Genomic DNA, 14,690 nt, shown 5'->3' with positions numbered 1-14,690 from the left:
TCCTCGCTACACTGTACATGCAGCTCCTGTCTGTGTCATTGTTTCACAAATCAAGATACAGTGATAATCAAATTGGCCAGCAGGTGTCACTGTGGAGATATAACAAATTACTTACTTATTTAATCAATATAATTCCAGCACAAATGCCTCAAACATTTCAGTGTTTCATGAAGCTTCACTTTGCCCATGAGTACGAGAAGCAGAGGAGGAAAGGGACAGTAGCACACAAAGACAGAGGCAGCGATGTGTCCTTCTGGAGTACAGATCGATACAGAAATATCAATTCCTCTTATACCAGATAGCTATGTTCCACAATCGTTTCTATATATTAAAACATCAATATTTTAGTAAACTGAGGTAAATTTGTGGTTTATGATTAACAGGAACACAGTGTAAAGTAACTACATTGTTGCTATTGTTGGGATCATCTAAATGATTGGTAGGAACTACTTCTGTCACAGTGATATGTAATGCATCATCGCTCACATGTGCTCAGTCACTCGATTTACAATAATAGCTGATTATAGTCATGTGTGGATCTATTTCAGCTCCACAAACAGCCAAGATGCAGTTTGTAACACATGTGACAAGACCACAATCCTTATCAAACACAAACAAAAGTAAATCATAACACAGAAGCGTCTTCAAATTAGCCTGTAGGGGGAGGTGAACAGTCACTGTGTTGTTCTTTACTCCCCTATTCAGAGGTGCAACATTTCTGCTGGGATGTATGTGATGTGGGACAGCTACTGGAAAGAAGTAACCAAGTTGACCCCGTCCTCCAAAATTATCCCAAGTGTGGAGGAAGGAGAAAACTCAAGGTGTACTTTAGGGAAGAGCTCAAACACAGCTTGCCTGCTCTCTGAGGTGTAGACGACTTGCTACTAGAGCTCATGCCAACAATCAGAGCTATGCCAAATGTCAAATCTTCCTGTTCCGGTGGCACCACAGGGTCAGTTGTTCATGCCAGTTCATGGTCAGCAAAAAGTAATCCCCAATACCAACATATGCAGCCAGCCAGCCCTTCTTCTATAGCCCTGCCCATCGACGGAGAAGACACGTGCAACATGATCATGATAACTGTGTACACTGTTACAGGTGTGGTAGCAGTGAGCACTATTGGGCACGAGTGAGAGGAGGATAGACAGCTCGGGTAAAACTTCTTTATTTATTACGTGTATTTTGTGTTATTTCGGTCATTAAATATTCTGACATGGTTGCTGAACAATCGCTGTGTTGTTCTTAACTTAAGTTATACTCAACACAGACGAGCACTATCCAGGTACAGAGGGACAAAATGTGGTGCTGTTGGCGACGTGAATTCTGGAACGTGGCTGATGTGTAGGCTTAGGGTTTTTTTTATTGAGTACCATGTGTTCAAATTTACACTGACTAATATGGTTATGAAATAACTGATGAAATAAATACATGCTACACTAAATAGCTGTATGAGTTTAGCCTGGACTAAAATGTGCGTCCTTGAAATCACCTCACATGAATTTAGTTGTCCGAGATTTAGTCAGCTAAGGTTGCATATAGCATTTAAACTGGATTAAATAGGCCAGGTATCATAAAAATGTACAGCATACCTGTAGTAAAACAGTCACTGCAGGCTTTAAAAAATACAAATACAGCTCAAAAATATATCATACATAAGATAATAGCTTATATGTAGAAAATGTTTCTCAGCTGTATTATCATTATAATCAGTCACATTTGCTTTTGATTGTTAAATTAATATTTCAAAATGTTGGCATTGGCTTTTCGGGTTCTTTATTTCTCTCATGAGAATTCTTCACATTTAAACAATAAGAACAAGTAGTCTGATGTCTTGCATTCATTATGAAGGTATACTTTTAAATACACTACGTTTTATTTTTAGTTTCAGAACACATTAGGTTTTTGCACAAAGTATCAGATCAGTAACACCGACATTACCTTGAATTTTACTTGGTATCACTTCAGAAAAGACATCAGTGGTATCACACGTCACTTTTAGAGGCTTCAGAGTGTGTTGAGTAATCCAGGAAGATTTTTGTGAAGGTTGGGGAAACCTGCATTCAGCTGAGACTGAAGAAGTCACTTGGATGAGTGACGAAACGTTTCTCCCACTGAAAATGTCCGAAGGAACGACAATCAACCTTTTGAGACTATTCAAGGGTCTTTTTGAGATTGAACCAGCAAGAAAGAGATTTTCCCGTTTTGATTTTGATCTGATTTCTCCCAATACCCACATAGTAATAATAACTACAGAAATACCAATAAACAACACAGCACATCACATGTTCTTACATCTTTCTTATAATTTCTGTTGTGTTCAAAAGAGCTTGGATTCAACAACATCGCCTCATCTATGCTGAGACATTACAGAGACCTGCAAGCTCAGGTAAGTCACAGGATGTGATGATAAGACAGTATACAAACATAAGATTAGATAGTACATTTCTGTTAAACAACATTATTTATATTTATTTTCTAATTAGTTGGACATAAATTATCTGACATTAAGGAGTGGGACTACAGTTTTTCGTGGCCCTTCTTCCCCCTTTTCACCTCAAATTAGTGGAAGGGGATCTGCCTGGCATGGGAGACACAGGTAGCGCCGAATGAGGTCATCCCAAAATCACGTCCTCAGTTCATCTTCATGCCATCTGCCCTTATTTACTAGAAATGCTGTCAACATTGATTTAAAATGTAAGGGACTCTCTCAGTTATTGATTTTTTTTAAATGGTGTGTGTGCAGACTGAGGTGTGGGTCGTAGCTGTTTTTCATTTGTTTTTTCTCTCTTCTCCAGCTCAGCCAATCACAGGCCAGCAGCCTGTGGCTAAAGGAATGGCCAAAGCTCTGTTTGACTTCACAGCAGAAAGCGAGGATGAGCTCACACTGAAGGTGTGTGAGGAGCCATAAGTATTTGGACACAAACACACTGTAGTCTTGCCTCTGTACACTTTCAAAGTGCTGATTTTATACATAATCCCTCCTTCACTGGCATTAATACCTCTGTAGACTTCATGTTGACAGTTCCAGTAATCTGACGAGTTTCTCCTTGGATAATGAGAGAACAGGACTCACCTGGTCATGAAACTATCAGTTAACTATTCACGTATTTTTAAGCCTCAGAAAATTGGCTTAAAAAAAGAAAAAGTATAAAAACAGTTGTTAATCCAGTGTTTTTGTTAAGCGCCTTAAATTAAGGCTGAAAGACTGCACTTCAATCACATCTTGACTGGTTGATTTCAAATCCACTCTGGTGGTGTACACAAGAAAAACTACAGAAAACAATATATCACTGACAAATCCTTACAGATATAAATAAAATACCCTGTCAGATTTCCTGTGTTTACTTTTAGGTGTTGATTTTTTTGGGTGGGTTAATAACATATCTGCTCTCTCTCTTTGTGTTTCTGTGCAGGCCAGTGATATAATCACACAGGTGGAGCCTGTGGATGAACAGCTGATGTGGGTAAACAAAGAATGAAACTGCTGTTTGCTGCCGCTCTATAAAACAGGTTGGAGGTTTTGAACTGGAAACCTCCGACCTGTCGATGCTACAGGGAGTGCTGGTGCTCCCACGGACACGCACATGAATCTGATCCAGTGTTGTTGAGAAAAACTGAAACTTTTAAAGGAATACAATCAACTCAGGGTATGCTGGAGGTTTGATAACTTATTTGAAGTGTCTGTGGTCATGATATCTGCGCACTGGATGATTAAGAGGCGGATTTTCCTCTCAGGGTCCATCGGTGGATCTAGCCCATATAATAAATAAACATGTAACCCAATAAGTATAAAATCCAGAAAGCTGGAAAGAAACAACATGGGGCAAACACAAGTCTAACTTAAGTTCCACTGCTTTTTGTAAGAAAAAAAAAATCAGATTGTTACAAGCTTAATTTACATAAAATGTCATGAAAAAAAATTAAACCAAATTTTTCATGATTTGTCAGATTAACCTTCTGAGGTCCAAAATATGATTGGCCATTTTTGACTTCTTTTGATTTTACATTTGTATTTCACCTTTAAATTGTTTCATTTTATTTTTCCCCTTGCCTTGTTTGGTATCATTCTTTTCAGCTCAACCTCAGTGGTCTGAATTTAGTTGTTTTTTGTCCAATTCAATTCAATTTTATTTATATAGCGCCAAATCACAACAACAGTCACCTCAAGGCACTTTATATTGTACAGTAGATCCTACAATAATAGAAACAGAGAAAACCCCAATAACCATATGACCCCCTATGAGCAAGCATTTTGGCGACAGTGGGAAGGAAGAACTCCCTTTTAACAGGAAGAAACTTCCGGCAGAACCAGGCTCAGGGAGGGGCGGAAGACAGGATAAAGACATGCTGTGGAAGAGAGACAGAGATTAATAACAGATATGATTCAATGCAGAGAGGTCTGTTAACACATAGTGAGTGAGAAAGGTGACTGGAAAGGAAAAACTCAATGCATCATGGGAATCCCCCAGCAGCCTACGTCTATTGCAGCATAACTAAGGGAGGATTCAGGGTCACCTGGTCCAGCCCTAACTATATGCTTTAGCAAAAAGGAAAGATTAAAGTAGAGATAGTGTCTGTCTCCCGAATCCAAACTGGAAGCTGGTTCCACAGAAGAGGGGCCTGAAAATTGAAGGCTCTGCCTCCCATTCTACTTTTAAATACTCTAGGAACAACAAGTAGGCCTGCAGTGAACTCGTTTTTCAGCATCACTCTGAGACAGGACATTTCTAATTTTAGAGATGTTGCACAAATGGAAGAAAGCAGTTTTACATATTTGTTTAATATGTGCGTTGAAGGACTCCAAGGTTCCTCACAGTATTACTGGAGGCCAAGGTAATGCCATCCAGAGAAAGAATCTGGTTAGATACCATATTTCTATGATTTTAGGGCCCAAGTGGCAGGACAAGAGATGAGAGATGAGTCCACTGTCAGAGGCCATAAGAAGATCATTTGTAACCTTCACTAAAGCTGTTTCTGTGCTGTGATGAGCTCTGAAACCTGACTGAATCTCTTAAAATAAACCATTCCTCTGCAGATGATCTGTTAGCTGTTTGACAACTACTCTTTCAAGGATTTTTAATATGAAAGGAAGGTTGGAGATTGGCCTATAATTAGTTAAGACAGCTGGGTCTAGGGATGGGTTTTTAACCCTCTGTGGTCCAGGGTATACTTGGCCGTTTTTGACTACTTTTGATTTTACCTCTATATTTCACCTTTAAAAACGCTTTATCTTGCCTTGTTTGGTATCATTTTTTTTCCAGCACAACCTCAAATATCTGAAATCTGAGTTATTTTTTCCATTTTGGCATATTATATTAGCACAATTCATCTAAATTCAGACAAAAAAATTCAAAATCCGAATAGAAAAAAGTTATATTTTATACTGTAAAACCCACAAACATGTTTATTGAATCATTTTCACAACTTGGAATGCAAATAGAAATTGTACAGTTCTAAAAATCCTGCACATGTTTTGCAAACAACAAAGTTATATGGTACTATTTACCTAAAAATGCAGCCAAGGCCTCAGGCGTTTTTTTTTGTTTTTTTAATATAACCATTTAAATCTATTTACAGAACAATCAGGTGTTCTGCATCAAATAAGAAGGCACACAAATTATTTGTGCCAGTCCAAATAAAAATAGTTTGTGTTCAGTATAAGACAGAGGAGAACACCACAGGCCTAAACCCTGCAGGTTTGACAGCAGGAGGTGCATCAGTCCAGTTTTCCAGGTGGAAACAGCGTTTACACTGGAATCTGCCTTTGGTGGCTTTTTGGAGCAAATGTGACATTCAGCAGTCTAACTGACACACAATACAAAACAATAACTACACAACACACTAACTATAGGCTCCAAACACACTACACGTCACTAATGTCTCACATATGAAAACTCGCTCTCTCTCTCTTTCTTTCACTCGCCCGCTTTCCGTCGCGGGTGTCACTCCTAAAAACTTCCTCTTTTCCTTAAACAACAAGTGTCACATGTTGCCATATCATTTTTTGATTGGCTGACATGGTAAACTCTAACACCAATAGGGAAGGGTGTTTTTTCTTTTTCTTTTTTCACTCGCAAGTGGAGAGTGTTTGCTAGCGCTGTCCTTAGAAAACGCAGTTTTTACCGTTCTTCCTGCTGTAAACACCACTGTTTTGTTCAGAAAAAAACATTGCGTGTATTTTTTATCATAACATTGGTTTTACCTGGCCAATCGAGACAATTCAAAAACTGGTATATAGTTTGAAGTTCGCATTTTCGACCCAATGGAGACTGAGTCGCTGCATCTTGTAACTGTGTCATCTTAAATTGGTCATGTGATTTTGACACGCCGGTGCATCCGTCGGCCCCAGAGGGTTAAGGCAAAAAAAGGGTGGGACTAACAAGCTGTACTGGGGACTTCCCTCTTCAAGCATGAAACTTGGTATTTGATACTTTTGCTTCCTGACAAAAATAAACACAATTCTTGACTGTTGTTCAATTTTGTTGATTTTTATTTTGATAAAAACTCACTTGAGCAAAGGATTAAAACTATTAAATAGAACGGGAGCATACCGAACTTTAACCATCAAGAAATGTGAGATCAGTTTTTCTGATACAATTAATAGAATAATGTAATAAACTGAACAAACAACACAGAGTTCTTTACTGCTCTGGAAAAAAATAGTGACTTGAATATGGATCATCTTTTCACTCAGGTGTTCACCAATGACTCACAGCTGTCTCACATTCTCTAAATATGAACATTTTAACCAGGATGAATTCTCATGTGCTTCTTTAATTGCGTCCTCTGGACAAATCTTTTCCCACAGGTGCTACAAGAATATGGTTTCTCACCTGTGTGAATTCTTGTGTGTTTTTTGATAGCTGATAAGTCAGTAAATCTTTTCCCACACGTGCTACAAGAATATGGTTTCTCACCTGTGTGAATTCTCGTGTGTTTTTTGAATGCTGATGGGTCAGCAAATCTTTTCCCACAGGTGCTACAACAATATGGTTTCTCACCTGTGTGAATTCTCATATGTTTTTTTAACGCTGATGAGTCAGAAGATCTTTTCCCACAGGTGCTACAAGAATACGGTTTCTCACCTGTGTGAACTCTTAGATGTGCAGTCATTCTGTATTTATCAGGTAAAGTTTTTCCACAGACATCACACTGAATAGACTTGTTCTTTGTGTCCGTTCTACTTGGACGTCTGTTCTTCAGCTCCGTACGTCTAGAAGATCCTGAGTCCACATGCTGGCTTTCTTCATGATCTCGGCTCTCTGCTCTAGAAGAGCTGTGAGAAAGGAGCTGCTCACTTTTTGGTTCTGGTTCACTGTGGGAACTTTCCTCATAAGTGGGTGTCACCATGAAAGTATCAGCCTCCTGCTTCAGTCCAAGCTGCTCTCCCTCCTGACTGCTGCACACTTCCTCCTGTTCCTCTTTAATCTGTGGAGGCTGTGGGTCCTTCTGGTCCAGAATGGAGTTCCTCTCCTGGTTACAGACCTGCTGGTCTGTAAGAACATCTTCTTCCTCAAAAGCATGCTGCTGTACAACATCTGAAGGAACAAAGGAGAAAAAATGATAGCAAAACAAACATTTGAGAAAATATTTACTGGTCTTAACCATTAGCAGGTCTCTACATAGTGAGCATGTTGCTCACATATACCACTGAAATTTAAAGTGTACAAATGTGACAAATTATTCAGGCACTGATGCAAATGTTTAGTTCTAACATTCTTATTAGCAAAGGTCAAATTTCAAATTCATATGTGAATATCTGTGACGTATGAAATAAATAGATGTTGTGTTTTGTTAAATGAATGTGTATGTCTGGATTGGCTACAGTTATAACAAGGCATGCTAGGGCAGAGTTCTATTACATAGGTGTAAACGTTTTGGCTGTGCTTGAAATGCCGTAAAAAAAAATCTCTTCTTGCCTGATAAATCTAAGTTTAGAAACTCTGAATTCCATATTTTCCAAAACAGAATAGAAATATTTATTCATAGTTACCCATGTTGGAGTCAAATGTTAAATATTGTCATTGTGTTACTTAAATTTGTAAGTCTTAGTTCAAGCAGCAGCATCAAAGACATTCCTTTGTCTCTGACCACCTCTCCAGCCAATTTGTTGGTGGGGGAGGCTATAGTGTTTCATTATAGGGACATCCTATGTTAAGGTTGTGTTTTTTGGTTAGTAAACTTCCTGCCATTATGACCCTTTTGTGGGCAGGAGGACACACAAGTGCACCCCCAAACACAAACACACACACACACTCGCACATGCATATACATACACACACATGCACACACGTGCACACATAGTTATTTGGATAAAAGTTGCCACTGTTGTACTTAAATTTGTAAATCTTGTCCTAAACTGCATGTTTAGATGTTTTTCTGTTCCTCCCCTACACACCTTAGATGGTGGGGAAGGCAATTAGCTTAGTGTTTAACATTTCATGAAAGATTCTGGGTTTCCTTATTTGGTAAAGAATGTTTACTTCCTGCCCTTTATAGGCTCACCTGTGTTTGTATATAGTGGACCGCTGAAGGGGTTAAATCGTATACAGGGGTGAGGGGAGACGACCCTTTGTGATCAGAAGACAGTGCCTTTAACTTTTATGACCATATGGGTTTTACAATGGGTGGTGCTTCTGCTCACGGAATAAAAAAACTGCAGGGAAGGCTGGTTCTTTGAAGTTGTCTGGGATCGGGCAGGAGCTCTTAGCTCCAAGACCCTGATCCGATCAGCTTCCCTTTAAAATGGATAGAGCTTTGTTCACAGGAATAAGTCTCTGAACTAGGGCTGGGCCATATCATACCGTTCACAGTAATACCAGTATAATGTTGGGCAACGACAAGAAAAGGAAATATCGCGATAGAACATGGGTAAAACGCGCATGCGCAGTGCCTTTGTTTTCGTACGCACATGGCGAAAAAGGCACAGCGGCAACTGAGAATGACAAGGGTGAAAGTGGATCGTTGAATGAAACGGAGGAACCAGAATTGGTTTGTAAAAATGCAACTTCAGCGGTGTGGAACTGGTTTAGCTTTCATCCGTCAGATTTATTACCTTTTCCTAAAAGACTTTCACATGTGGGCACTCCCATATGCAATGAAACAAAGAGCCCCTTATCCACTCCCCACTTAATACAGGCGTCTGGGATGTTTGGGTTAAAATGATGCAATTTTGAGAGGGTAATATAGTCTTGTTAACCATCTATATTGAAGTAATGTTGATTGTCTGACTCTAGGCCAAGGAGCATGATTTATACCACTCATCATCAGATATATCCATTTGCAAATCATTCCTCCATGCCTCTAAAATAGACTCTATGGAAAACTCCAAAGAATCAACAAACACTTTGGAAAAATGCAGAAACTTGACCTCTCCCATTTAGATGTTTTATAACTGTGCTCTCTAGAGAACAGTAGGTGGAGAGTTCTAAGCTTTAACCTTGTGTGGTTAAAATAAAATTTCTTAATTGAAGAAAATTGAAAAAGTGTTTTGCAGGAATAGAAAATGTACTTCTAAGTTGTTCAAAAGACATTAGAGTATTATTCCTAAATAAATCAGACACTTTTCTTATACCTTGATCGAATCAAAGTCTAAAGCCTGCATCTGCCCTACCGGGAGGAAAGCTGTTGTTTCTAAATATTGGAGGGAACCTTGACAGTTGTGATGTTTCTCCCAAGTAGTTATGTGTTTCAAACCAGATTATTATAGTGTTTTTCAGAAACGGATTCTCAGTTTGTTTATTTAGTGTCTTCCTGGTAGCCAAAAAGTAGCACATTAAATTTGGAAGTTTTGATTTAGTATTGATTTGTTTAAGTTGGTGCAAAACAGGATCACATCATCAGCATATAGGGCAATACGATGGTCAATATTGCCTACTTTAATTCCTGATGTTTTTATGAATTGAATTGACAATGCAAGAGGCTCAACTGCCAAGGTGAACAAGAGAGGTGACAAGGGGGACCCTTGTCTAGTTCCGCGGTGTAGTCTGAATGGTGTGGAAAAATGACTGTTAGTTAAAATCTCTGCTTGAGGATTGGAGTATATCAATTGAATCCATTTAAAAAATGTGTTTCCAATACCAAACTTTTTCAGAACTTCAAATACAAACGGCCATTCCATCCTGTCAAAGGCTTTTTCAGCATCCCCTGAAATTAAAGCATTGTCTCTGCCCTTTTTTTTCATAAATGATATTCATGACCCTCCAAATATTGTGAGAAACTTAGATGTTTCACATCTTTCATTCTGCTGGATTTTATGCATGCATTTACCTTTTTGCATGAGTTAATGGCAAAAATGTGTTCATGTAAATGAAAACAGAAAATCAGGCTAAAGAGATTCATTCATGCTGCTTATTACAGTTGGACCTTCAATTCTTCTTGTGCCTCTAAAAATAAATGCAACCTTGAGCTGTGGTTATTCTCTTCCATTTGTTCTTATTAGGGTATGGGGTGCTGGAGCCAATCCCAGCTACCATAGGGAGAGGCAGGGTTGACCCTGGAAAGGTCAACACTCTGTCGCAGGGGCAACACAGAAAGACAGACAACTATTCGCACTGACATTCATACCTATGGGCAATTTAGAGTCACCAACTAACCTAACCCAGCTGTGTGCATGTCTCTGGAGAGTGAACAAGGGGAGAACATACAAACTCCACACAGAAAGACCTAGACACCTGGGGCCCGTTCTTCGTACGTCGCTTACTACATCCAAGATCAAATGACACATCCAAGATCAAATCATCGCGCTAACCGTGAGCTCGCTAATCCGGTTCTCCGAACACACCTGCTGTTGACGATTAGTACAGCTGGATGAAGTAATGTGAGATCACTGGGTGTCGTAAAAGGGGCTACGCATCGAGAGTAGAAACATTGATCGGCAACCCTCTGATTGGTCGGCGAAAATGTCGAAGGAGCGCGCTCAGTATTTTTCGGCAGCAGAGCAAGAACTCTTGAGTGAGGGATTTCAGGAGTTTCAGAGTTTAATCAGAACGCAAGGGAACACTGCAAAGGCTGCAAAAGCAAGGAGAGAGGGCTGGCAGGAAGTTGCTGACAAATTAAACTCGTAAGTAATTTAATAATAACAATAATAATGGATTGGATTTATATAGCGCTTTTCAAGGCACCCAAAGCACTTTACAATGCCACTATTCAGTCACTCTCACATTCACACACTTGTGGAGGCAGCTACGGTTGTAGCCACAGCTGCCCTGGGGCAGACTGACAGAAGCGAGGCTGCCATATCGCGCCATCGGCCCCTCTGGCCAACACCAGTAGGCGGTAGGGTAAATTTATTAGATTACACTATATTATCCAATATTATATTACATTATATTATATTATGTTATATTATATCCCCTTTCACATTAGAGCCACAACAGGACCCACTAGAACATGGGAACAAGTAAAAGTGAAATATAAGAATATTCTACAGAATGGTAATATTTATCACTTATATTGCTTTTCGTCTCTAGGAAAGAGACCCTGGAATAATCTGTTTGTTTGTTCATAACAGCAACCAAGAAAAGGGCAGAGCAAACAAAGACAGGTGGTGGTCCTGCACCCCCTCGTCAACAAGTTGGTTAAGTAAATAATACCCTCACGGGAATATCGATATCTCTCTATGAGCACACTGTCGCGCTGAGCTAAAGGATCCTGTCTGTCCCGCAATATACGCTGAATTCTGAGGACTCTCCTTATCAATCTTGCACCTTCTGCAATGGGCTGCTCGTGTAAACGGACAGGACATGGCTGCGACAGGCTTCCCAAATCCACCTTCGCTTTTATAGCCGTGGTCTCTCATCTTGATTACACGAAGTGATTTGCAATTACTACTCTGAAATATGAATTACATCTGTAATAATCACATACATGTAATAGAATGTTAATAGTACATTTCCCTTTTTTAGGAAATGACCTGTATGTATCTGTGTGACATCAATAAAAGGATCAAGTGCTGCATTATCTTTAGTTACATTGATGTTATTTATTTATGGTGAAACAGTGGTGGAATATCGCTGTTGCTTTCGTATAAATGAAGCGGACATACCTGCGTGGCCGCGATCTAATCCTGTTTACATAAAGTAAGCCTGCTCCCGAGCAGGTTTACGTTTACGGCTCTGTTGCTATGACAGCAAGTCCCGGATGAGCTTCGGGGAACCGAACGATCCAGGATCACGTGAAATCGTCAACAATCAAATCCAGCTAACCTACTTAGCGAGGTACGAAGAACGGACCCCAGGTGGAGTCAAACCCAGGACCTTGTTGTTGGGAGCCAACAGTGCTAACCACTGTTCCACTGTGATGCCTGTGAGTCATATTCAATGTTATAAAGACATCACAGTTTTACATACCTATTCTGTGTAGCTTTATCTCAGGTTTCCAGATAGTCTCCATCTGTCTGAGCTGCTCTTCATCAGTCCAGACGATAATGCCTTCAGCCTCCTTCTTCAGTCCAAGCTGCTCTCCCTCCTGACTGCTGCAGAGCTCCTCCTGTTCCTCTTTAATCTGTGGAGGCTCTGGGTCCTCCTGGTCCAGACTGGAGTTCCTCTCCTGGTTACAGACCTGCTGCTCATCCAGACCCTCCTCTTCCTCACAGTCATGTTGTCGTGGGAAGTCTCGAGGAACAAAGAAACAGAAGAATAATAATGACCAATGTGTTGATACATAAACTCAAACTATTTTATAAAGCATGAATCAAAACCTGAATAAATGCCGATCAGCCTGTCATATGACCAATTATGAGCCACACACACACAGAGGGAAATAGTTGTGCACACTAACAGCTAAACGCTAACATGTTAGCATTGAAGCTCCTCACTCCACACAGAAAGACACAAAGTTTCCCAAACTAAACTGCAGGGTGACACCATGAAAACATCAGTGTGTGAAATCCTTCTTTAAACAAAGCTTCACTTCAACTTCAGAGAAGTCTGTTAACAACTTGTTAAATGTGTTTTATGCTGACATCTAACTAGATCTTTACTGCACAGCCTCAGTGTTTACAGAGGATCCAACACACACCTGATGTACTCAACACTGGAATCTGTTAGAGAAAAAAATGTTTAGTAAATAAATCAATTAAAATGTTTTAAAACCTAACCTATCAGTGACCATGGACCTGCACCAGTCCAACATAGTCCATCACTGGACACTGACCCACAGCACTGATAAATACCCAGTTTAACATCTTCTAGTAAAGTCAGTCACACTGAAGAATCTGAGCTTGAACAGCACAGAGTTAAAAACATGTCCATACCTATGATGTGTGAGTTTCTGTCGGGTTTCCAGCTGATATCCAGCAGTCTGTGCTGACGGTTGATCTCCTCCTCATACTGGACGATGGTTTTTTGAACCTCTGAGAAGATTTCTTCACAAACAGCAGTTAGTCTCTCCTTGATGAACTCTCTCAGATACTGAACTGAACTCATCGCTGCTTCAACTGGGGCTGAGCGGATCGATACAAGCATCGATGAAGCGATACAGGTATTGCTATCAGATCCACACTGATGTGATGGGATCAATACTTCAGTTTGTGTCTCTCCTCCAAGTTCAGTCCGCTTCATCAACAGCAGCCATGTCTGCACACACACCGCTCCTCTACCACAGTAGTGCTGTCCTCCTCCGTTCTTCTTCGGGGCCTGATGGCGTTTGACAAATCAGCTTACAGTTGCATTAATCCCGCCTATTGGACTGGAGTGTGGACAGGAGAATAGCAGGAAAAACAAGGATAATTATATTCTTTCATCAATTTTATAATTCAATAGTATAATTTGCCATTTACTGCTAAAATTGTCATTTGTGCTGCTTCTGTTTTAAAGATATTAATGAAAATGTAAAGGTCAAAAGATCAACCAGCCCCTCCACATTACACAAATCAAACTAAATTGATGTCAAACATTTGTGCTACGTTTTGTGCTGCAACATATTTTGTTTGTGCTGCTATCATTTAAAATATATTAATAAAATAAGGTCTTGATGCGTGCTTAATGATCAAGGTAAGTAAATCTCAAAAGGTTGATTCTGTTCATCAGACAGCTGGGCCAGTATATCGCTGACCTGTTGAAACCTCGTGCTTCATCCCGAGCACATAGTTCTTCAGGGCAGAAGTTACTGTTGCCCCCACGTACTAGGTTCAAAACCTGTGGGGATCAGGCTTTTCAGGCACCAAGGCTGTGGGACTCTATCGTTGTCGTTACGCTGCCAAGACTCCACTACAAACAAACTTATATTCAGTAAAAGGACTAGATGTTGTAGTCCTTGATAATGCTTCTGATTGAATTTAATCTAATTGTGAAGCACTTTGTGATTTTTATCTGTGAAAAGTGATATATAAATACATTTTATTTAATTACTTGATGTATTTTATGTGGCAGCATGTTATAGAGTCGTGTGTCTTTATTTTGCTGAACCACATCCCTACAAACACTCATCAGAGATCCGTTTCTCAGTATTATAGCACTCTTCATCTCTCTACAGGCGTATTTATCGCTGTTGTAGCTGAATCTGGTTCCACTCACCGAACGACGACCGTCTGGAGACGATTTTATGATCACTTTAAATCCGTCCTCGTGTGTCGTTGTCACGGTTACACTGCGCTCACTGTCCGTTTCCTCCACATGTTGTTCTCCTTTTCCGCTTTGTTTTCTGTTTGTTTGTCTTATTGTGTTTATCTTATTTCACCGCTACATCGC

At 39.9% G+C, this 14,690-nt stretch overlaps 1 protein-coding gene across 1 annotated transcript; it reads right to left on the bottom strand.

Moving 5' to 3' along the window:
* Positions 1–6,713: 6,713 nt before the first annotated feature.
* Positions 6,714–13,491, bottom strand: LOC146606941 (uncharacterized). Its single transcript, XM_085349194.1, has 3 exons — positions 13,256–13,491; positions 12,351–12,614; positions 6,714–7,538 (listed from the first exon to the last, which is right to left on the bottom strand). The coding sequence occupies exons 1-3, from the start codon at positions 13,464–13,466 to the stop codon at positions 6,745–6,747; spliced, it is 1,269 nt and encodes a 422-aa protein (XP_085205320.1). The 5' UTR covers positions 13,467–13,491; the 3' UTR covers positions 6,714–6,744.
* Positions 13,492–14,690: the final 1,199 nt, after the last annotated feature.

The sequence above is a fragment of the Diplotaxodon limnothrissa genome, unplaced genomic scaffold (genome assembly GCF_057381915.1).
Source record: "Diplotaxodon limnothrissa isolate DT_005_m unplaced genomic scaffold, D_limnothrissa_male_GT1.1 unmapped_scaffold_2, whole genome shotgun sequence".
Classification (NCBI taxonomy): domain Eukaryota; kingdom Metazoa; phylum Chordata; class Actinopteri; order Cichliformes; family Cichlidae; genus Diplotaxodon; species Diplotaxodon limnothrissa.
The sequence above is the reverse complement of the archived record's forward strand: the minus strand, read 5'-3'. Positions and strand labels throughout refer to the sequence as shown.

Bases quoted from the DNA above. Each gene is read 5' to 3' on its own strand.
- LOC146606941 (XM_085349194.1), bottom strand. From the start codon at position 13,466: ATGCTTGTATCGATCCGCTCAGCCCCAGTTGAAGCAGCGATGAGTTCA. The intron at 12,615-13,255 runs GTATGGACATGT...TTGTTCCTCGAG, and splicing joins CAGAAACTCACACATCATAG to ACTTCCCACGACAACATGAC. The intron at 7,539-12,350 runs GTATGTAAAACT...TTGTTCCTTCAG, and splicing joins GATAAAGCTACACAGAATAG to ATGTTGTACAGCAGCATGCT.